The following is a 23,865-nucleotide window of genomic DNA, read 5'->3' as shown; positions in this document are numbered from 1 at the left end:
GCTGTCTCGGACCTCATCAGTATGGCTCTTAATGTTTTTGAGTTACTCTAGGGCAATGAACAGTATTTGCTTTGCTCTACCACCAATGCCGTCATTTACGTGAGCAGGACTCCGTTTATAACATTGAGAGCCAAACTAGATACTTCACATGACCCTCCTCGTAAGCCAGCATGGTAAGATGAAAACCAATATTGAAATACTGAAAATGAAGAAACGACTGACTGTACATTTCAGCCTTCATCTGTCCCTCCGAATGCACGTGAGGAGCCGAAGAACCAAGCTGTAGAAAAACCACAAGTACCAAATGATGCTCACAGTCAAGCTCCAAGCAATGTCTCTGCCGGGAGCAAACAATCCACATGCAAGGACGGCGTCCGAGGAAGATCAAATTCACAGAGCAGAAGCTTGGAATCACCACAAGCACCAGATGGCGAGGCTCGACCCTCCAATAATTCCGCCGATCCTCCCAAACGATCCGGAAGCAGTGAAAGCGCCACGGAAAAAGTACAATCACAAAGCAGAAACCTAGAACCATCCAGAGTACAGATTGGTGAGAGTCAGGCCCTCAGTGATTCTTCAAATCCCAGCAAAAGGTCTACAAGCAAGGAGGGCCTCAAAGAAAGATCGCGGCCACAGAAGAGACATACTGCGCCATTGCAAGAACCAAACAGTGAGGTTCGGGACGCAACCTATCCCACCCATCCTGCCAGAAGATGTACAAGTGACGAAAGTGTAAAGGAACGATCTCAATCCAGGAGCAAAAACCTAGAAATACGACAAGAACTTGATGGTGAAAGCCCCAGTGGCTCCCCAACCCCGAGCAAACGGCCGGCAAGCAGGAAAATTGTCAGCGAAAGGTCACAATCACAAAATAGGCATTCGCAAACACCACAAGCACCAAATGGCGCTCCACGTCGGGCTCCTCATAGTTCATCCAATTTGCAAAAATTGGCAGCTAGCAGAAGAAGCGTCAGGGAAAGGTCACAGTCACAGAGTTGTGCTCCTGAAATTGAGGAGCGGTCAAGGGGGAGGTTTCGGGAGACCATGAAGAAAGCTATAACTCGCAAGTCTGAGATTCCACCAAGGGACGACGAACGCAAAGATAAGACTGACACCGAAAATGCTCCTATTGAAGAAGCGATAGATAGTACAGAAGAACTTGGTCAGCTTGCTTCTCACCTGGGCGGGTTATTACAGGAAAACGATGACCTCGATTTCTTTGCTGAAAAGCGGATGCTTGGATCGTGCGAGTGGATACTTGATGAACCAGTATTAGCAGGCTTTCTGCGGAGACCCCAGCAGTCCCACGCTCTGTGGTGCACAGGACGTCCAGGGTCCGGCAAGTCTGTGTTTGCATCCTCTGTTGTTAACCTCCTTCGAGAAAAGAAGGCGAAATGCGCCTTTCACTTCTTCCGGTTTGGGAATGAAGCTCAGAACAGTCTGAGTTCGTTTCTAGTCTCTGTGGCGTATCAGTTCGCGGAGTGTATCCCGCCGTACCGAGCCCGCCTAGTCAAGATGTTTGATCAAGGTCTTAGCCTGCAGAAGTCTGCCCCAAGACTTATCTGGCAGAAGCTATTCTTGTCGACACTGTTCAAAATAGACATCAGGAAGCCAATCCATCTGGTGATTGATGGCTTGGATGAGTGCGATGCGTCTGCGTTATTGTTAAAGTTGCTTGGGGATATATCGAGTTCGAAAGCGAAGTTCTGCGTCATGCTGGTCAGCCGCAAGACACAGTTGTTGAACACAGGCATCGACAAACTCATCAAAACAATCCCCATCGAAACGTTCTCCCTTGAAGATATTGATGAAGACCTTCGGATGTACGTCGAGGACGAAATGCAACTCATGCGTGGAGATCAGAATTTCAAGGACCGAATCGCAGAAAGGATATTAGCGAAGGCTGATGGCAATTTTCTGTGGGCGAATCTTGTTGTGAAAGAGGTCCTACAGTGTCACACGGAGACAGAGATAGAAGACGCACTCAATGACGTGCCTGAAGATTTGGAGCATCTTTACGGACGGATGGACGCAGCTTTGTCACGTACCTCGCGACCATCAGATCAAGCCATGGCACGTACTATATTGATGTGGGTGGTATGTTCTCGGCACCTCCTCAATCTCGACCAGCTCGGAGATGCTTTGAAACCCGAGTATGCCGAGGTACTCGATCTCAGACTTACCATTAACCAAGTTTGTGGGGAGTTCATTGTCATCGACACAAAAGGGACCATCTCCATGGTCCATGCTACAGCAAGGGACTTCCTTACTGAGAAAAGAGACCTGAACTTCTATATCCCAGTGGCCGGTTCCCATCAAAAGATCTTCACGAAGTGTTTGTCAGAATTGATCACGGCCAGCTCCAGAATTCAAATGGGCCAGATCAAGCCCAAGTCCTTTTTGTTGTATGCCGCAACTTCCTGGGCATACCATTTGAGTCTAACCTCGGCATGCCTTGACCAGGAAAGCCTCCTCTTGCTCGCACAATTTTTCCGTGGTCCAGCTGTTTTGAGCTGGATTCATTTGCTGTCTTTCTCGAATCAATTGGGGACCTTGGTTCAAGCCTCAAAAATCCTAGCGACATTCCTGAAACAAGTCGATCGCCTAGACTCAGATCGAAGCCCCTTAACTCATCGCTTGCAGGAGAAGGATATGCTGTCGCTGTGGACAGTTGACTTGGTGAGGCTGGTAGGGAAATTTGGGTTGCATCTCAAATCGCAGCCGAAATGCATCTATAAACTGGTTCCCGCGTTTTGTCCCCCTGCCTCGGCGATCCATAAGACTTTCTGTTCGAAGGCAGCGCAATCATCTCTCACAATCACTGGAATCTCCAACCAGACCTGGGATGACTGTCTAGCTAAGTTTGCCGTGGCAAACAGTTGTTTACCCATTGCCGTCACATCTGTGAACAAGCATTTTGCGATCCTCACCTCCGATGGCACTGTTCATCTGTACAATTCAAGCACACTCGAAGAAGGGAGGCGTTTCAAGCACGCCGAGCGAGTGCTGGCGTGGTGCTTCAATCAGACAGGGGAGAAGCTGGTCACCTACGGTTTCGTGAAGACGATGGTTTGGAACGTCACGTCGGGTTTACAATTGTTCTCCATCACGAATCCAGGCACTGCCAAAGCGATCACTATTGCCTTTAGTGGCAGTGACGACTCTATCGTAACATGCTCTGACGACCGCAACGTTCGATGTGTCTCTCTTGACGCTATAGAAGCAGGCTGGCAGGTTCTCGAAAACGTATTTGGCTCGGATGTGCTGGATGCAGACCAGCATAACTCACCTCGTTGTGCGGCGTTCAACGCTCTCGGCTCTCAATTGGCTGTCGGCTATAGAGGATTCGCCCTTTCTGTGTGGTCGGTTGATGAACCTCGCCCATGTTTGATTGGCAGGTGTGAACGGCAAGGTTCTACAGGCCAACTAGCCAGCGGCAGCTTTGTCGACACCCAAGCTATCTGCTGGAATACGGTGACCGGGCATGTACTCGGTGTCTATAATGACGGCTGTGTGTTTAAGTGGCATCCATTTGACGGAGAATACCAAGAATCCAAAGTGTCTGGGTCAGATGTGAAATGCAGCCCAGACGGAAAATTCTTCGTTACGAGCAGCGTTGACGGCACTCTACGTGTGTGGGATTTTCTTCACTTCTCACCTGTGTACCAGCTCTCCTGCTCTTCCTCCGTTACAGATCTTGCCATAGATCCTGTTGAACGACGCATTTACGATATCAGAGAAAGCTTTTGCAATATCTGGGAGCCGAATGCCCTTCTTCGCCTTTGGGAGACTGATGATAAGGCAAGCGATACGACGAGTACTCGTGAGAGCTCGACGCAAGTCTCTGTGTATTCTGAGGCGTCAGGCGAGAGCTCCCAGCCACTGACCGCCCTTGCTGTAGACAAGAATACCCTCAATTACTCAGCTGGCGACGATGAAGGCGTGGTAACTTATTTTAGCCGGGAAGGCGAGGTCATTAGCCAGCTGTCGCAGACCTTTATGACGGTCGACCACATCTGTTGGAGTGATAATGGTGCCTTTGTTGCCTCATCGGATTTAAGTCGGCGAGTGACCGTCAAGGGTATCGACCATACGAAAGTCAACGCTACACCAAAGTCTCTACTTACCGTGAAGGAAGAAGAACCTATCAAACAGCTGCTGCTGAGTCCCATGGGGGACTATCTGCTCGTATCGACAGATCAATGTCTCACTATCTGGTCAATCCAGCAAAGGAAAGTTGTGTCTTCTCGCCCGCAAACAGCACGCTACTATTGGACAAATTCACCCTCCGATCCTGATCAGTTGATTGGCTTTGGCTACTCGGAACTCCAGATATCCGTGTGGGAGGGCCTAGGCACAACCTGGCAGCTTGACATTGACCGGAGCACAGTAGATGGGTTCGCCAGCCGATATGGAGTACATGCGATGTTCCCAAAACCAACCACCAAATTCACCACCAGCGAAAACGAGACCGAGAATGCTGTGGACAAAGTTCTCTTCACTCTAGACGGCTCTATGGCCCTCCTCGAGACCTCGAAATGCTCCGCCCATCACTCACGTGAAAAACAATTCATGCTCGTGTCCATCGACCCAGAATCCATCATCGAAGCTCTCGGATCAAGAACCATGGTCATTGAACCCACCCTCCTCCCCTCCGAGCTTATTTCCCGTCTTGGCTTACCACTCGGCTTCGTCATGTCCGACTCGATCCAATCCGTGCGGCGCAAATCCTTCGCCCCGAGCACGACCTCGCACCCCAACTCGGCCGACCCAAGCAGAAAGTCCTTCCTCAACCCCTCCACAGGTCTCACCGTAAGCAACACCAACTCCTGGCGTGCATCCTCCTCCACATTCCTGGCCGTGGGAGACCCAACCCTCTCAACAGGGGATGAGCATGTCCTAGCCTTCCTAGATCACGAGTACTGGGTGTGCACGTATGTGTTGGCGGAGGGCCGGCCCGGAAGGGTGAGGAGACATCATTTCCTGCCGCGCGACTGGATCAACATGGATTGGTTGGAGCTGGCGGTGATGAGGCGCGATGGCACGTTGCTGTGTCCGCGGAATGGGGAGGTGGCGATGGTGGCCAACGGGTTGAAGGAGGAGTGTTTGGAATAGCTGGTGATTTATGTAGCTGGTCGCGTGGTGGGTGAGTAGGGTGATCTTGGTAATGAAGGAGTGGGCATACTTGGATTGGTTTGGTTTAACTTAGCAAATTAGCTGGAGCAACATGGCTGGCGTCGGGGATTCGTCAGTGAAATGCAAAGTCTATTAGAATTATTCCGCCTTCTTTCTTTTTCTCTCTCAGATGAAACTAAGTAGGTACTCGATGAGCATGCTCACATTTATTTATCAAATCATTAGAGATTTATTCGTGCCTCTTTGCACATCTATTCCTACACTTCCTGTACACATCACGATGAGGAGTTACGTACCCCCCGAGGTAATCATTCCATGACTTTCCTTCACGTATCCATATCCAATCCATATCGACATCGACGTCACCAACATGATTTTTATATATACACGCAGCACCTATCCACACGTCCGTCGTCCGCCTGTTTGTTAGTTACTAAGTTAGTTACCCGTCTCCATTCCGACCACCAACAGCCCCTTCACCATCCCTATTTCCGTTCCCGGTCCCGTTCCCGAATGCAAACCCACCACCACCATTACCGTCATAATGCCCCTGCCCCTGCTGCTGCTGCTGCTGCTGCTGCTGCTGCTTCTGATGACCAAGAAGGCCATTCCTCTGGCCGGAAGCCTCCGCAATTAAATCCCCCAAATTCGATTGTGTCCGCTGCTGCTGCTGGTGCTGCTGTTGAGGCTGAGGTTGGTGATGAGTATTGGAACGCGGGGAGTCCATGATGCAGTCATTGCTCTCTTCCATCACGAGACGCGGTTTCTTGCACCAGGGCTCGAAGTGCGGATTGGAGTCTTCTTTCTTTGTTGGTTTGGTACCTGTCGTGGTGGGTGGTGCTGCTGCTGCTGCTGCGTGGGCGGTTGATGAGGCGGGTGTATTGGCGTTGTTTGGGTGAGAAGTGGGGGTTTCTATGGTCTTATTGCCGCTTTTGGTGGTCGGGACAGGTGGCGTGTATGCTGGCGCGGGGAGGGTTAGGCTTCGTTTCCGGATTGCGTCTTCGCGGACTACCTTTTTCCATTTGCTGACAAGGCGGTCGTAGTCCCATCGTTTGTCTTCGGCGTCCGAATCGTCGAGCGGCTGCTGCGCGTCGGCTTCTGCGGCGCTTCCTTGGCCCGGTGTTGGCATGCTCCTCCTCTTACCGTATCTGATCGTACCACTGTCAATCTCTCTGATAACATTGCTCCGGATTGGTCTTCTCTCCGGCGGCCACAACGCCATCTCCCTCGGCCACTGACACCGGCTGAGACACTCGACTTGGCCGCTCAGCTGCCGCGCTTCAACCATGACGGCTTCGAGACTCTCTTCCACCTCTTTTCTTTTTTGTTTCTCGGACACGTAGGCTCGTGCCAGCTCGATTTGCCAGATCTCATGTTGTTGGTGCTGGGGGAGGGAGGTGTAGTGCTTGTAGGCGAGGTCCAGGTGATTTAGGGCGGTGCCTGTGTGAGTTGAGGCGGTATTATGGATGTGCGTAGTGTAAGTGGCTGTGTCTGGGTAGTTAGGCGGAAGGGGTGAATTAAGGAGGTTGGATTTCCAGGTTGTGATTAGCGATGTAATAGTGGAGCAGAGAAGGTTAAGGTGCGTGTGATCTGGTGGAGAGGAGATGGGAAAGGAGTTTGGCGAGGCGAAGGGTGTGGCAGACGTGAGGAGGGTGGGAGGTGGTGGGAGCAGGTGTAAGACCAGGGAGGGGAAGGTGTAAGATTGGACGTCGATGGGAAAGGGGGAGGGAGCAGGCTTTGTTTGCACGCTGCGCAGGTTCTATTAGAGAGGATTTGAGAGGGGCATGGTGTGAGAAGAAGACGTACTGTGCAGCTTGAATGGTATCAAGCACTTCTCGCAATGCCAGCTCCAACGCCCTCGCCGTGTCCTTCTCCGATCCAAGATCGCCTCTCAACCCGAGTATGTCCTTGGCAGCAGCAGTCTCAATGCTCGAATAACTTCGCTTGCCGGTCGTGGATGTCATATGTTCCAACGCAGGGCTCACCGTGCTCGAGCCTGGTAGGCCATTGATCACGCCCGTAGACTGCCAATTGGGCCCATTGACTCGGATCCGGTAGCCCTCCACTGGTGTCGCATTGAGATCTTCGCGAACATCCTCTGCCGGAGAGTCTCGATGAAGAGGAGAGGTGATATGGGACGTCGAGAGGGATCCTTCTCGATCATGTTTGCTGTTTGCTCCGCCTTTTGTTGTTCGTCTGGTGATACCGCCGCGGAGTCTCCGGATTTCCTCCACATTGTGTACGCCATCTGGCTTCTTCCGGAAGATGAACTGGTCAAGATGGCGGCCCAGCGAAGACGAGGTGAAGTGCTGGTGACAGTATTGGCATTCTTTGTCTTTGGCGGCGTGATGTCTCCCTGCCGCTGGGCTCGACTCATGCGATGCTTCGGACTTGGGGCTCTCGACCATGGCTGAAAATCATTGGCGAATGGCTTGGAGGGTGCACGAGGACATCAATCGTCATGAGAGACCGTCATCTAGAGTTTGTGATGTATGATACCCACCTATGATCATTGCAAGGAGCGTGGTAATTACTCCCGTCGACAGTTCTCCTGCAAGAGCGTTGAAAGTTTATTTACTCGCCCGTGTCCCTTGTGGCATCATGGTGCATAGGACGATCGCCACGGAACAAGTCTTTCCGCGCCAGCATTACACTGCATGTGGTGAACTACGTGGATATCCGCTAAGGTTTGCTGCGATATGATGTCTTGTCGTTTATCTTTCTCTGCTCCTGTCCTCAGCATCTCTTGTCCTGCTTGGAACCTGTCCAATTGCCCTGACCATCTTTTCTATAGCTCCGTTCTGCAATGCAAGCACGTCGTTGTGATCCGTCCCGGCCACCACCTCGCTCTCTAGACTGATGTACTCTGTCACGCCATCCTGCGTGAAGCACGACTCAAGCCATGCTTGACCGCCTTTTCCTATCATTTCATCATCCTCAGCAAAGAAGATCTGGATCTTGAGCTTCTCTTTCGCCCCCATTCTTGAAGGGCCTTGCGATTTCCGCTCATTTTCTGCTATTCTGGAAACTGCTTCGTCAATGTCTTGCCAATCACCCCACGCCGTGCTACCCTTCCTCAAGCAGAGCAACGCTTCTTGGCTTGCGCCCTCAACACTTTCCGCAAACACATAGTTCGTGATGACTGCCTCTGAGGCTTTGCGCCAGGCGGCCTCGGCCCCGTCTCCTACTGTCGGGTCTTCAGTGACCTTACTCCCTGAGATGCCATTGACTGATGTTCTAGCTGCCTTGGTCACCGAAACACCGCTTGCTGTAAGCACTGGTGCTATGCTCTGGTTAATCATCTTGGCCCAATGATGCCAGGTGCCAATAGCAAGTTCGGGGAGAAGACCAACAGCCGCGAGTCGCCATTTACCCGACTTCGACGGGTGCACCCAAGGTCCAAAGAAAGCAGCAAAAGGCTTGGTAGGGTGAAGTAGATGTCTCTGGTGCAAAATCGTGTTGAGGACGAAGATTGTCCCTGCACTGTGTGCTGCAAGATGAACATGCTGGATTCCGATATGATCCAACAATGCAGGAACTATGTCCAGCCAAGTGGCAACTCTTTGATCGAGGCTGACCGAGTCACTTCCTCCGATGCCATTACGATCGATTGCAAGAAAACGCACACGATACTTCTTGCAGAGGTCGTCGTTTGCAAAGGCTTGATATCGGCCCCCAAACATACCGCCAGCCCACAAAACAACAGGAACATGGTAACTCTCGGGATCCTCAATTTCAGCCGTAGTGGACGAAGAACCCAAGTAACCAACATCCGAGTAGCTCACCCTGATAGTGCGGTTTCTTCCGATGCTGGGGTTTGGAGGTAATCGAAATGACCTGTGCAGTCTGATATCGCAAGCAAGCTCTGTAGCTCTAAGTTAGACAGGTCAGCAGACACCACATGATTCGATACAGCTTCTCATTACTTTGCTCTCATACGCTGGAACTCATCGGCGTCGCGCACCTTCGGAATCCTCTCCGGCACCGGATTATAGACATTGCCCTCAGAACGCATGTTGCAGAATTAGTGTAGTAGCACATGAGGTCAAGACGCAGAATCAGTGAGCATAGTGAACTGCAACTAGATGGCCAGACTGAGCAACTAGTTGCGCCTGGTCTTAATTTAGCAAGACGCTCACTTTACCCAAATTTCCAATGCAGTAGATGTGTTGTCGTATTCATGATGATGTATTTTGCAGCGGCTGGAAGTTGGAGCCCGGCCTTCATCGGAACGGATCTGCTGACTCAGTTCCCCCACCATCACAGTGAACAACTCAATATCTTCTGGCATATCCAAGGGCTCTGGTCCAGAATGAGCAGATATAGGTTAGCTCCGTCCACTTACACAACGTTTGGCAAGCGTCAACGGACGTGTTGTATTGTCGCAAGCGGGTTTGTCACGTCACCCAATAAATTCCTAGTTGTCCCCTCCAGGGTATCTGTATATAACATTCTGACATTTTGACCTTCCAGACCTTCAAGATATTGACCTAGAGTGGAATTGGAAGTGGAACAGGATGTCCGAACTGCCCGGATGATCCATCTTGTCGGACAACTCAGATCTGGCTTAGCTATTGTCGTCATGCTCCGAGTAATGACCAGGGTGACTAGAATTCTTCAGAGCAATTCAAGTGCTCCCTTTTCAACTCCTTTCTTGACGTCCTCCCACCGCACAACCCAGACTTGGCCTCTTCGCATTGCCAAAGCACCGCTTTCTCCAGCTTCTTCATCGTCATCAGCATCGTAGTCCTCGAATAAGGGATCGCTGCTCCATCTCTTGGCTAGACACCTAATAAAGACAGCTTTCTTGCCGTCCGGACCCTCAACCATGTTTAGCCCTCCTGCATTGTCATCTAACCTTTGAAGCTGTGCCGGGAATGCCGATAAAAAGCTGGCGCTGTATAAATCTGACAACAGAGATTGATGATTCCGTAGGAAAGACTCCTCTTGAGGCGATAGAAGTGCCGATTTGTCGTCCAGGGTCAAGTAATGCATAGCATACTTTGTCAATTTGGCCAAACGCTGTCTTAACAATGATCGAATAATGTATTGCGTCCTAGACAGATCTGTCTGCAAAATGGACAATGTCAGGTTCGAGTTAGAGCTGCTGGTTCCGGACCCGGTCATGCCGGCACCAGCTGTCAAATCCTCAACCAATTCTATCTGCTGACGAACTCGCGCTATCACTCGGTCCATCAAATCTGTAGGCCATTTCAGAACATCTGGAGCAGCACGCTCCGAGATCCAGAAGCGCGTCAGTTGTTGATGATCAAGAGCGGTGGATGCTTTGGCAGTGGGCTCGCTGCGGTCAAGCTCGGCGAGGATATCATCGATGTCCATTACTAGGGCTGCATGTCCTCGAGAATGCGCTCAATTGGCTAGAACTTCAGCGAAATCATATCACAATGAAATTTGGATCTCAACGACGCGTCCTGGGGACATTTTGTTAGGGTGCGGGGATTCTCCCAAAGCAAACAGCTTCCCCCCTCCTCCTCCCCATGGCCTCAAGTTCAACACCCCAGCAATGCCTAGACCCATTGTTATCATTATTTATTATCGGATGTCATCGGATGTCTTCCTTTCTTATTCACCTCAGGACATCTCACTTTGGTGCTGTTCATGCTCACCATGACTGACTCTACTCTACCGCTTCTCTTTCGTGCTCCTTCAGTGTCTCACGTACCAGCCAATCCAGAGTTCAGAATCCCACCCGGTAGACTTCCTCAACGGAACATGGTACGTCACGCATTCAACTCTTCCCTATGTGGAAGTCAAGCAGGAATGTTCGCATCACTTACACGCCTCTTCCCAATAATCCAGAAAAGCTTGATGATCTAGTTGAATATCAAACTTTGCACGGTGAGAAGCTCAAGTCAGTTCGTGGCATTGACACGCTCAATCAGACTTTCCCTGGCTCATATGATTGGAGAGGGAAAGAATGGCTAAAGATTGCGAGCAGTCGTTGGGAAGTCCTATGCTATGGTCCTAAGGAAGGTGGATGGGCTGTAACTTACTTTGCAAAGATATTGTTCCCACCAGCGGGTGTGGATGTGTATTCAAGAATTAACGAAGGACTCTCGGAGGTCTTGTGGGAAAGGATACAGGATGAAGTGAAAAGAATAGAAGACGACAACTTGAAGAAAATGCTTCAAAAGATTTTTTCGGTCAAACACGGTTGAACTTAACAAGAAGTGTCACGACTGCTGCAATGCTCTGCATAACCTGTTTCCCAGGCTCTCAGCGTTTTCACTCCCCATATACCATCCTTCTTCGATCAAGCGTTGCTCAGTTCTTGCCCACAGTTCAAGCTTACCGCCTCCGCTAGATTTAAGATCAAGATCAGCCAATCTGACTTCTTGGAATCCGAGTTCGCCTCTTTTTGTCTTGACAAAGACACTGCAATCTCTCAGAGCCATCGAGACAAAAAAGCCCTGACTCTGGCCGTTCTCGAAGTCATTCAGGCCCACATTGTTGTACTCGGCTTGCAGACGTCTTAGCCTTAAAAGTAAGGGCTGTATCTGTTCCTTGAATGGAGACTCATATGTTCTAGAGAGCTCATCAGTCAAGGAGAGCCGCCGTATCGTCTCTCCAAGGACATCGTCATTGTTGGAGACCAAATCCAAGGGGCAAAACCCTGCATGCCCCCGTCCAGAATGGCTTTGACCAGAGCGTCGTTCATCCTCTGTCCTCATTTCTCTCAACGCGCAGGTCCGACACCGCTTCGCTCCTTGGGGCGCACTCGGACTTTGAACCAGCCACTTTGGTTTGAATTCTATCAGCCTTTCATCCGGTCCACATGCACTCATATCTGTTACCAGGATGGCGTTCGGCTCCTCGGCTGAAGGCGTCAGATAAACACCATGTCTATGGGCGGGTCTGGTTCCATTCAACTCTCTCTGCTCGAGTGCTGCGTTTAGCTTTGCTATCAATGCGTTCTGGTTCGACACATGGTGCAGCTCCAGGTGGACAAGATTGTTGACTGGGAATAGCGGAGCAATTATGTTCTGGTAGTTCGCGACCGTTTGAGCACATGGTACTGCGGATGGGATCGACTTCCGAAAGCGAAACAGCTTTCCAACAAGATGAGGATGTGTGGTTGGAGATGCACCTGGAAGAGAGACTCGATAGACAACATGCGCTGCACCTTCAGCCAGATACGTCAATCCGACTTTTGCCACAATCTTTGCTCCACAGTCTGGAGAGGTGTAATTGCACTGGAGAATGCAGTCCAACTTATCGATTCTTTCCCGATGGAAGGAGTGTAAACTGCTATCAACCATTTTCTTCGGCCGCGATGTCTTTGTAGACTATCCAAATTTTCCTATCTGTGAGCTTAATTGCAGCTTGGATACTTGCGTGAGTACTTTACCAGGTGACCCTGCTCTCGAAATAGTATGTGACAAGCGCTTTGGAGGTTGTACTAATGACCCTCTCCCAATAATATCTTGCTATTTTGCGTTGACAGCAACAACAAATCACACACCTGACAGGAAGAAATCAGGTGACAGCATCGGCTGATCCACGGCACTTGCAGTTACGCCACTCGGAGCGTTTTCTCTTTGCTTGGATGGAAAGTATGTCCCAGCCACCCATGTCCTCTCGTATCGCACTGGCCTGAAAAGGATGGACTATCCCTAGGCTACCAACTACTTGTGTATTACAAGGGATGTAAAAAAATTTAAGTTCTAGGTTATGTCCGGAAAGGTAAAACTTTGTGAGCACGTTTCAATAACTAAGCTTAGTCATCTGTATTTATGTAATATAAGCGTAAGATGTATCTCCTTAAATCATCTACTACTACGGTAGGAGGCATAATGATTGTCATCTGCGCACTAGTAAGTAACGTCATTAACAGCGCTCATACAGATACCCTGTTGATCTGTACGAATGCTTACTGTCGCCATTCTACGCGCGTTTTGTTGATTTTACGCATTATTCTACTGATTCTATCTCATTCTGCGCCATCTACAAATTCTCAATGCTAACAAGATACAAGACATTTGTTGATGCTAAAGAAATGCACACTTTGATACTGAGAAAAATAGACTAGTTTCTAATCGAGCAATTTTGTGGCGTTCTATCTTGGCGTTACAAACAGTTACTAGTACGCAGGTGACAATCATTATGCCTCCTACCGTAGTAATCTAACGTACACTACCACTTGGCGAGATACCCCACTTGGCGAGACAATTTGCACACACTTTACGTAGTAATTCTATCACTCAAATGGCCTAACATCCACGTTCAATTAAGGAAATAATGAAGCTAGCAATACTTCCTATTTAAGCCTATCTGAGAGAATTCTTATGCGTAGCAAACCCTCTCCACAGTGCGTAATTTGCACCCCAGAGGGCGCCCTACCCTCTTTGGCAGCCCTGACCTCCTCAAGATTCCACGCATGCTATGATGAAGTGGATGAATGGAATTCTATCTACCTGCAGGATCTATCTCTAGAACCTTACAGTCCTTCGGTTCGAATTAGGCCCTCTGGCACGTTGAGGTCATATATTTGTCTGCAACAAGGCAGGGCAGTCTGTAGAGGCTATCTAGGCCGCGGATATAGCAACAAGAACCCACACACCCAGCATTTCAACATCAATACCAATGCAGTCACACGCACTCCCCATTGTGTGCCAAGGTCAGAATGATTTCCTCTGAACTTTTTGGCGCTTAAAAATGGCTCGCCCAATAACTTACGAGCCATTCCCTAATGCCTCAATCAGCGCGTTTCATAGAATTTTAGCTCATTTTGCCCTTAGGATGTCTTTTCTCACCATCAAAGAAAAACCACATACAGGAGATAGATCATTCAATAAGAAAGAAAGTCCTCTGTTCTTTATAATCATCCTTGAATCTCTACTCGAAAAGTCTGGCTGAGCAAGATCTATGGCAACCTCAAATAAAGACGATCAAGGACGCTCATCGAAGCCATGTACCCCCCTGTTCAGGTAGGGAAGGGATGTCCTCACTCGTTCACAATACCTAAACGCGGAACTTCGGAACCGAAAGCGGTGCAAAAAAGCGCGAGATAATACAATCTCGATTGGTTCTGAGATGGCGCTCGTCAACGTTCTGATCCTCATTATAATGATCAACAGCACTGATTAAGGCGTCTACCACTCTTACTCAACCTGGGAGGGAGAAGTGCCCCATTGACGATGAACTGGTGAAAGAAGAAGTATTGCTGTTTATGGCATATCTCTTCGTGCTGAAGAAACACAAAGCCTTTCGAACTGCTTCGTTGATTGTCACTCAATGAAATTCTCGCTGGAGGTCCTCAATAGCAACACCTGAAAGCCCTTGCGCACATCAAACACAACTATCCCATCATCAATAACGACCGTGGTTGCAGAGTTGACGTAAAAGCCGTCAAGCATCCACAGACGACGTGTTATCAAACCCAACATTGGCTTCCGCCTCAGTCAGGTGTCGGTCGGCACCATCTTCAAGCGCTAAAATCAAGGAGCACAGCAGCTTGCTGGGAGGGCCAATTCTCGTCGCCAAGTTTACCGAGTCTGCACCATCTCCCCAACACACGACTGTAATACCTACAATTCTCAATGACCCGCATATTACAGCACCGACCATTCAGAATGGACTTTGTCTTGTTCGTCACCCTCGCAGCCCTGATCACCTCGTCAGCCACGGCCGGACCAGTATTATCGGCACGACAGCATGAGCCCCAGGGTCGGATCGGTAGCGTTCTTGGTAAGGCCTACAGCGTCGATTTCGACCGCTGGCCGTACGGGCGGTACTCGTCTGAGGCCGCTTCGGCAGACTTCGGCGACGTTTCCGGGTGGGACGCGGACAGGACCATCATCAGCGGCGGACGATTAAGGGGGGAGCTTGAGCCGGGAAAGATCGGCGGCGCTGGTGGCACATTGGCGCGTATTAACGTCGTCAGAGGCACCGAGTACGAGATGCAGTACACGGTCAACTTCCACAGCCAATTTCAGTGGAGCCGTGGCGGAAAACTAGGCTGGGGGTTTGGAATTGGTGATGGTGCGGGTGGTTGTACCAAAGCGGACGGCGACGGGGCCAGTCTGCGGCTCATGTGGTACACAGACGACAATGCAAGGACATACTTCAGGCCCTATCTGTACTATGCGGCGATGCCAGGCCGCTGCGGCGACTCTTTTGGCCTGCGCTATCCTCCGATGGAAGAAAGTCTGAAGGTATCCACTAACTACGTCATCTACATGTATGTGAGAAGCAATACCGGCCAAAACAAAGACGGTTGGGCGGTAATCAAGGTCAATGGAGTCACTCTGCTAGACACTCCGGTCCAGTGGACAGACAACAATGCAAAGAGGTCGATAACAAACCTCGTGTTCCACAACTTCCGCGGAGGCAGTCAGGATTACTGGGCTTCGGACCGAGTTGGCTATATTTACTATGACAACTTCTCCGTTAAGAGGTTCGGCTGACGCAGCCGAGATGAGACGAGGCTGTTAAGTAAGCTGGCGGGCGAGCAGCAGCAGAATGCTGTTGTGATCGAATCTCAGTGATAGACGAGCTGAAGACTGGACATGATATCTCTTAATTGCAACCCCCCCCTCCGGGCCCCCACCGCTCTGAAGTATTATCTATATACTAGTTAGGTTGGAGTTAAAACCCAGCTACTTCCCCTAGGTTATGGATGCCATCCCCGATGCTTGAAAAGACTCTACTGGTAAGCAGGGATTCGCTCTGGAGCTCCATGAAACAATTTGGGAGAAAATGATGCTTTCATGCATATGAACAATGATGAGTCAATCAGCCCCATTGAAAGATTGTTCCCTGAACAAAAGCGGAGCTTCTTTTTGCGCACTAGTTAAAGCCCCTTCTGAGTTCCTCTTATTCGATAGAACAGAGAAGAAGCTCCACTCCAAAAGCTATTCCGTGCAGCAGAAATGTCTCCGCCAGTGTGATGTGACATCTTACTGTACAAGTAGTCGCCGTTCTTGTGGTCCCTGGAAGTAGTCAGACCCTGTCAAAGGCTAAGAAATATTGTTTTGCATCAGCTAGCGGAGACCTTTCCTGTTGAGGTGCTGCGTGTCAGCGGAAGACGGAGTTCTCCGACCACCGCAACTGTTCGCCACGCGCTATTACTCAGAAACGCATACACTCACAAAATGCTGCAGTTAGCATTGCAACGCTGGTTTATGATCTCCTTCTAGGTGATTCTATAGCTTGCCTCTTCTATGCGTATATATAGCGGTCATCCTACTCCTCAGGAGTTGAGATAGCAAGTCAATCAATCCATTCCATCTACTTTCTCTTGCTTACTAATCTAATCTGCACTGCTTCATGGCATACTTCTAACACTGCGTAGAACGTGTAGAATAGTAAGTTGTTCTCTACGTAGGTAGGGAGCGTAACTATGTGTACAAATTGGCTGTACGGAACAGCGAAAGAAATTGGCCCCAAATTTGCACTAGAGTTCGACCAATACTTATACGGAATAGTAAGTATCGCCAAGGATTCACAACACTTATGGAACGCACAGTAATTACAAGGCGTTCGTCAACCTACCAACTAAGTTTCTCAACGCAGTTGAACTCTTACTAGGAACCCAAATAAAAGGTGCAAAGACTGCGGAGTCTTGGGCCCATATTCATCTGCGTGTCAGATACGGCATCCTTGTGTAGAATACGTGCTTCTTTCAAGGTCAGACTCATATAAAGCTGTCGTCAGCTGTTGAATGCAGAAACTCGACACAATACACGAGTTGAGCGTCGAAAGTGGTGAGGTGGCAAAAGCGGGTAGCATGAGACAGTGGGTCGTACAGATCCTTGCTGGCGATGTCTCTGAAACTTCTGATCTGCACCCACAAAGATGCCATTACGACTGGGACGAGTTTACTCACCACCAAGATCTCTCGCAACAAGTTATAGTGATACGTCGCTACACTCAGCAGGAGCATCAGCTGCTGGTTGACGCAAAATGCGAAGAACTTTGTAATGCGACCACCAACCCAGCCAGTCACCTCACCGATCTCGATCGTTGTTTCTCTTCCCTGCTCATATGCAAGTGGTCGACTGTTGTGATGCAACTGCGCCAGACGATTGCGGACGAAGTCTGTGACTATATCTCCCGATTACCTCGAGTGCCAACGGCCCTCCCAGGCGACCGTGGCGACCTCCCGAGTGAGTTGTTTTCAGGCCAAGAAAAGGCCTGGGACAAGTTACTTGTTGCATCACAGCATTCCAAGAATATTGTTCGCTGCATCACTCTTCGCGTTCTGTATGACCACAAAATATGCGAGTGGACCGACCACTTCGCTCAAACTGTGAAAAATTGTGTCGGGGAGCTTATTGACGCTACGGTGAGACAGTCCAGAGCTGCAGTGTGCGAACGAGACAAGCAACGTTGGTTCATTGTAAGAGCGTACCTTTGGAATTTTTGGCAAACATGTCGGACACTTTACGCGGCATTAAATTTCAAGAGTAACTTTAAGCACAATCAACAGTATAGCCAAAACTTGTTTTATCAATGGTTTCGCAACTTCGATGTCTCTACAGGCACAACATTGAAGGAACTCACAAAGCTGTCAGCCAGCAAGCACAAGGCGGCTAGCTTGTGCCTTTGGACTCTGGCGCTCCTCCACAGTGATCCTCAATGCCTGGGACTGGACTTTGATCTTGTGCATGAGAGGTATCGCAACGTTTCCGGTAGCGCGCTGAATCGATGTTCTGCGGATGGTACAAGATCCTGCAGTGGCCTTCACCCAAACGCTTGCCTGCGATATAGAGGTCTAAAGGTTAAAGATCAATCTATGCACGATCACACTTGCTCGGATCAAAATGCAGCGGAACGGAAATTGACTTGGGATAAAGCATCTTATACGTCAGTCGATGGCCCAAGGGCTGTCTCGGTGGCTGCAACAGATGCATGTTCCGAGAAGGTTAAGTATTGCAAAGCTTCTGGCCGAACCATAGCAATTTCTCACGTCTGGAGCCACGGTCAGGGCGGTAGGCCGCACCATGGGATCAATCTCTGTCTCCATCAGAGGTACGCCCGGATAGCTCAAGAGTTTGACTGCGATTCATACTGGATAGACACAGTATGCATCCCAGAGGATCACAAGCTCCGAAAGGAAGCCATCGGTTACATCAACGAAGTGTTCTATAAAAGTCATGCTGTACTTGTTTGTGACAAAGACCTCATGAATATTGACGTCTCGAAGCCCAACGTGGAACTCTACGAATCGATTGTTTGCGCGGTCCTTTTTTGTGATTGGAACAGCCGCGCTTGGACTGTTCTTGAAGGATTGAAAGGCCGAAAAAATATCTACATCTTATGCATGAACAACCAGGTGCTCGAATTCAAGACTCTTGTGCAGAGTCTCTGTGATACAGGTCATCTGAACATCCTCGCGTTCATGTCCCAGCTTGTGCATATTGTACCTTGTGACTCGTATGACAGGAACTACAGCCCTTCTGCAAGAGAATTGAGGGCAGGCCAAGTAGTCTTGGAGGTGGGTGGTTCATGGCTGAGCCATCGGCCTGCTAGCCGAAAAGGCGATGATATTGTCATTTGGAGCCTACTTCCTGGCCATGGGACCAAAGCGTTGCAGAACGCTGTTGACTTCTGGCGGCAACAATGCAGGGTCCACACGGGCTTCCTGCTTTCTTCTGCTGAAAGGCTCAAGCAACGCGGGCTGACTTGGGCTCCCAAGACCCCCTATGCAATGTCTACTGCAAATAGAAAGGGTAAGTCGCAGGTCTTTTACCGTGCTTTATCGTCACAAGAGACGTGTTTTGCCAGTATTGACGAGCAAGGCATCACCGCGGAATGGTACCAGTACTACTTCCAAGAACCAGAGACCACTTTATGGAGGAGGCTCGGATTCAATGACTCTAAAATGACCGCTACACAAATTGAACTTACCACGATCCTACGGAAATTTGTCCGCGTTGGCCGTTATGGTTGTCTCTTGCATCCCGTTAACGAAACTTTTGCGCACAATGAGAATGGGCTTTTAACAGGTGAGGAAGCCGCAATGCCCTAGGTGAAATCCTTCTGGTCAGTATGCAAACTAAGAATTCTCACAGCTCCTGGTAACGATAATGATGACATTTTGCTTGCTGTATGCGACACTCGTGCCTTGAGTGAGAGAAAATGCACGATTCCTGGCTGGACAAATCTCGCATCATACCGGTGGAAATGGCGTGGCGTCCATGCGTGGCCACGAAACCTCCCGATGCCGGAGTTCAGGGAAAGTTCATTGGTCTGGATTAACTGAAGTGGTACCACCTCAAGGCCTTCTTAGCGCTCTTTTAGGAAGACCCTCTCAATGTCTTAACAGCCGAGCAGAGGTATCTCTCCACAACACATGGCTGCGTTGGTGCTCGACGCCTCAAGGCAGTCAATCGAGTCTCAGGTACCCTTCATAAGTCATATTTGGGGTTTGATTGGCCAGAGTCGCAAATGTTCGGGCGGCCTTTAGGGGTGATTCTTGTGAGCAGTCGGCAAACAAATCACAAGCACTAATCTGGCCAAATGTTCTATTACGGGGCCTTGGGCTCAATGTAAACCACAGTAAAGCGTGGATCAGACTATCACTGCATACCAAGTCGGTCGTAGTATCGATTTTGCATGCCCAGTGCAGCCCATGATGGTTATCCTTCGAAATAAGGAGCCTCGACTTCCGTATCCTTTTATCTTTGATGTTTCCGCATCGCAGCAGCACATACCCTAGTCGTTTGGCCGATGTCATGCAAACCTCTGATAATGATTGTGGTGTGTTCTGCCGGGATGTCTCTTCATGATAAAACGTATGTGCTGATTTGTAATCCACATCACGAGATGCTGACACGCCCGCTGTGGTCAATGCTACACAGTTGCTGTCATAGGCAGGAGGGATCTAGCCATTAGGGCTAGTCCTGATTGGGCATAGCGCTGTTACCCTGCTATTTCTTCTTCTCTTTCTTCGAGGCCTATCCTCAACTAGATCCACCAGTTAGATGACCAATACGAACAGTTGCTAGGCATTGCGTCCCTGAGCCCTCAGTCCTATTGCAGGCCTGACAGTTGCGCAACTATTAAAATCTCTGTTGTGTTGCAGAACTGGTAGACCTCGTCGTCGCCTACCCTCGTCGTGATTACCACCACCACCAGGTTTGACACTCGGATTTGAAAATAATATGCCCCTTTCACCAGTTGCGAAATATCCCGTGTCTCTCAAGCGATGCGGTGGTCAACGCGCTGTGTTCAGGCGTGATCTTAGTTTTGAGTCATACTTCGGAGACGTGCCAAAGAAGGTAACGCGTTCTTCAAGTCAGAGTCCTAGACGATGCGCAGATGCTGCTCACGAAATGTCGGTAACTCTACGTCCAACGGCCATTCATATAATCCACGCCATATCCAGACTCCTTCCGTCTTATACGAGAGAACAGCAATGAGTGGCCCGCCACCATTGCCATTGTATAACACGGAATGGTTTTCACTAAAGGGATAGTATGAAGCAGGTCGAAGAAGAAGAATGCGCGAATCTGCCAGCCTGGACTGTTGGCTGATGTCTTGAAGAACCTGCTGACTTTTTGAACAGTCTCCAGATGGGGCAGTATGCACTATACTGCATACCACGAGCTCGAATGCTTGCCAAACTGCTGCGAAAGCCCCACCGCGTTCAACACGACCGTGTCGAGTGCCCTCTCCGTCATAGAATTGCCCCAAAGAAGGAATTGGCCGATGTTGTGGTATGGATGATCGGAAAGCTCGAACAGAGTTGGCACGGCGAGGTTGGCTCGGAGCCCAGCGAAGGCCCGGGATATGTTGCAACCTAGGAACATCCGAAAACAGATACCCAGTTGGAACTTCTCTCAGCGTCCTCCATATGTGGACCCAAAAGTCTTTCGGATCGAAGAATGGCTGGGATCCGGTAAGCAGTGTCCATATAACGACATCGTCACCACTCCGTGAAGCGTGTCGATTGACGAGCAGGAGAGTCGCTTCCGGAATTCCTAACGGAAGCAAGTCTGGATCATAGCCTGGTACGCTAGACGACAATCGATCTAGCCATGGCAACATGTGCTGCGCGGTCAGCGCGAGAGTGGCAAGGTCAATGTGACCACGTTGATGGACCACGTCGAGCGCTTTTTTTACGGATATGACCGTATCGTTCTTGCATAAGACATAAATATGCCTCCTACCGCGCATCGACTCCAGAAGAGTCCAAGCACGCACGTTCCAATCACAAACGAGCATGGTAGCGACGATACTTTCATAACTCTGCACTTCATTTGGTCCAGCCTCGACTTCCAGTTCCATCAAGTCGCGATCGCATATGAGTGTCATTTTGCTTCTCGCAAAGACTTCGTTGATATAAGATATTGCCTCGGCCCTCAAATGGTGATCTTGCGGAATGCAAGGCGTATCCATCCAGTACGATGTGCATTCAAATTGACGAGCAATACGGCAATAACGGATGTGGAGGCAGTCATTCAGCCCTGTGCCGTTTATCTCCGGTCTTCCACCTTGTCCGTGGCTCCAGACATGCGAAATAGTCAAAGTATCTCGAGATGCTGCACAGTATTTCAAACGGTTGTCCGCAGGATCGTCGTCGATGCATACCGCCCGCGCGCCATTCACACGTCTGTATGATGTTTCATCCCAGAATAGTGGCCGACATAAGCGAGCTGGAAGCTGGGGTGCATGTGCATGTGCTGATTGATCGGTTATTTTGAGTCCCTTGAACCTTTGGCAGTTATCAACGGACAGGCCGTCACATTGAAGAGCAACAGTTGTTGAGTTCAGTATACAACGAGGCCGACGCCCAGGGAAAGCCTCCTCGAATACAGCGCACAATCTTCGGAAATCCTGGCAGACTGCAGAACGATCGGATTGCAATAATCGGAATGCCCATTTGCACATGTACTGCGGGCACTCATGTGCAGAGTCTAAGCCTTGTTCAATTTCCTCTCCCGGCTCCTTGAAGTCACTGTATTGTCGCAAGGAGAAAGCTGTCATAATTTGGGGGTCGAAGCCTTTTTGAAGATGCAGACCCAAAACGTACCATCGAAATAGCATGATGTATCGTTGCCATGAGGCCCAAAGAAAAGACTGCACAACCATCCAGGCTTGGGCATCAGCTGCAGAAGTTGCGCATGTCGATAGGCTTGCTGAGGTCTCCAACAATTCAATGAAAGTATTCGGAATTTCGCGTAACGCTTCGTAAGAGATCAACTCCCAGCTCTCATGGTAAGTACGAGCCGAGATGATCAGAAGGGCCAATAGAATGACCATTGTGCTAATATAGGGGACGGCTTTCAGGTTGCTCCATCTCGCTGGCGTATCGGGCTGAACAAGATACTCCGGTGATATACTTCGAAAGATAAGTGAAGATGTCACGTTCCCCAGCGGCAGGGGGATTGATGGTAGTCTACAGAGAAGCTTGCAGGTCTTCTCGACGATATCATCCTCTGTGAGACTACGGTACTCAGGATAGGCTTCTGTCTTGTATTGGGGGAAATGGCATTGCAATAGATGAGAGGATTCAAGATCCAACCTAACATTATGGTTGCGCAAGTCACGGCCAGCTGAATGGTATTGTTGACAGGTATGTTGAGCGCTGAGCTGCCTGGCCTGCACACGAGTTGCTTCATCGGCGTGATACAAATCCGTGCCAGCCAAACGGCCCCTGGCAGAAGCAGCAGTCCCTCTAATGTTGAAATAGGGTATTGTCCTTGGGTCGCTACTGTAATGATCTCTCAATATTTGGCGGACTCTTTCCGCTGTGAAAGTAAGCGGAGATGGCTTTAATGCGTCCATGGCCTCAGTCTGAAATCGTAATGCCCAAGGGCTGACCTGACTCAACGCGATTGCTACCAATGATGACAGCTTGATCTTGAAGATATTCGCTCAAGAAGACAGTATTCTGCGGAAGAGAATTTCAACCAGCCAAGACAACCAACAGCAGGCAGGATAGTAAGCAATACGCCTTATGCGGCAGAGACATAGGTGGTGGGCTTACATGGCTGAAGTACATCCAGTTGCCTGGGGTGGTGGGAGGCAGATGCATACATAGGTATGTATTGGATATATATTCGATATCTAGCCTTGGGCCTCAGCGGTCACTTCATAGCCATAGGGCAGCTGCCAGGTGTTTGAGGAACATTAACTAGTGTTAGCCGTATGTCGGCTCATCTTCGGCAATTCGCTCGCCACTTAGTGTCCGACCGCACTCAGGCAGTCCTTGTTACCACCGCTGCTTTTCGTTGCCTCAGTTCTCAGCCGTGCTTCGTGGCTTGGACGATGACTAAGTCAATGTGTGTGAGACAATGTCTGCTTAGTCAACAGCTAGCCCATTTCGAGCATGGCGTGTGTGGCTGTGCCCACTAAAGCCACGTCTGAGGGACTGAGGCAAGCTTTTCCTCGTTTGCTGTCAGCCTACACTACTCTACGCTTAATGTCCATCTACCCTGCGCGTGAACTCTTTTGGTTTTTCATTTTAAGAGGAATGAAAAAGTAAATGTTTCGTTCAAGGCACACATCTGCACAGTCGGGCAGCCTCATACGCTTGTCTGCGGCCCATGCCTTCTATTTCTAGGCAACAGCGAGGACAGTGAGATGCCTGAGGCGGCACTTTGTCAGCTATATGAGTACAGTCCTTCGCTCCTTCGCTCTATGGGTTGGAGATGAAGAGCAACTGTTCCCTCATTGTCTTAGCACTGCACGGTTGATAATTAGCCTAACAATTTCTTCTTTAGGTAGAGTTTGCATTCAGCCATCCTACCAACTTTCAGG

The 23,865-nt window shown here is 49.6% G+C and overlaps 8 protein-coding genes across 8 annotated transcripts; 3 read left to right on the top strand and 5 right to left on the bottom strand.

Moving 5' to 3' along the window:
* Positions 1-170: 170 nt before the first annotated feature.
* EPUS_07180 (uncharacterized protein) lies at positions 171-5,115 on the top strand (the record flags this gene model as incomplete). The annotated part of the gene is made up of 2 exons (XM_007807548.1): positions 171-173; positions 235-5,115. 2 exons carry the CDS (start codon positions 171-173, stop codon positions 5,113-5,115), a joined length of 4,884 nt encoding a protein of 1,627 aa, XP_007805739.1.
* A 463-nt stretch (positions 5,116-5,578) lies between these two features.
* On the bottom strand, positions 5,579-7,544 carry EPUS_07179 (uncharacterized protein; the record flags this gene model as incomplete). Its single annotated transcript, XM_007807547.1, has 2 exons — positions 5,579-6,884; positions 6,943-7,544. The coding sequence occupies 2 exons, from the start codon at positions 7,542-7,544 to the stop codon at positions 5,579-5,581; spliced, it is 1,908 nt and encodes a 635-aa protein (XP_007805738.1).
* Positions 7,545-7,850: 306 nt separating this feature from the next.
* On the bottom strand, positions 7,851-9,151 carry EPUS_07178 (uncharacterized protein; the record flags this gene model as incomplete). Its single annotated transcript, XM_007807546.1, has 2 exons — positions 7,851-9,009; positions 9,063-9,151. 2 exons carry the CDS (start codon positions 9,149-9,151, stop codon positions 7,851-7,853), a joined length of 1,248 nt encoding a protein of 415 aa, XP_007805737.1.
* A 602-nt stretch (positions 9,152-9,753) lies between these two features.
* Positions 9,754-10,476, bottom strand: EPUS_07177 (uncharacterized protein; the record flags this gene model as incomplete). Its single annotated transcript, XM_007807545.1, has 1 exon — positions 9,754-10,476. The coding sequence occupies one exon, from the start codon at positions 10,474-10,476 to the stop codon at positions 9,754-9,756; it is 723 nt and encodes a 240-aa protein (XP_007805736.1).
* Positions 10,477-11,330: 854 nt separating this feature from the next.
* On the bottom strand, positions 11,331-12,416 carry EPUS_07176 (uncharacterized protein; the record flags this gene model as incomplete). Its single annotated transcript, XM_007807544.1, has 1 exon — positions 11,331-12,416. One exon carries the CDS (start codon positions 12,414-12,416, stop codon positions 11,331-11,333), a length of 1,086 nt encoding a protein of 361 aa, XP_007805735.1.
* A 2,313-nt stretch (positions 12,417-14,729) lies between these two features.
* Positions 14,730-15,563, top strand: EPUS_07175 (uncharacterized protein; the record flags this gene model as incomplete). Its single annotated transcript, XM_007807543.1, has 1 exon — positions 14,730-15,563. The coding sequence occupies one exon, from the start codon at positions 14,730-14,732 to the stop codon at positions 15,561-15,563; it is 834 nt and encodes a 277-aa protein (XP_007805734.1).
* A 1,256-nt stretch (positions 15,564-16,819) lies between these two features.
* Positions 16,820-19,129, top strand: EPUS_07174 (uncharacterized protein; the record flags this gene model as incomplete). Its single annotated transcript, XM_007807542.1, has 1 exon — positions 16,820-19,129. One exon carries the CDS (start codon positions 16,820-16,822, stop codon positions 19,127-19,129), a length of 2,310 nt encoding a protein of 769 aa, XP_007805733.1.
* A 1,277-nt stretch (positions 19,130-20,406) lies between these two features.
* EPUS_07173 (uncharacterized protein) lies at positions 20,407-22,890 on the bottom strand (the record flags this gene model as incomplete). The annotated part of the gene is made up of 1 exon (XM_007807541.1): positions 20,407-22,890. The coding sequence occupies one exon, from the start codon at positions 22,888-22,890 to the stop codon at positions 20,407-20,409; it is 2,484 nt and encodes an 827-aa protein (XP_007805732.1).
* Between the last annotated feature and the right edge of the window lie 975 nt (positions 22,891-23,865).

Source organism: Endocarpon pusillum (assembly GCF_000464535.1).
Source record: "Endocarpon pusillum Z07020 unplaced genomic scaffold scaffold7152, whole genome shotgun sequence".
Taxonomy (NCBI): domain Eukaryota; kingdom Fungi; phylum Ascomycota; class Eurotiomycetes; order Verrucariales; family Verrucariaceae; genus Endocarpon; species Endocarpon pusillum.
The sequence above is the reverse complement of the archived record's forward strand: the minus strand, read 5'-3'. Positions and strand labels throughout refer to the sequence as shown.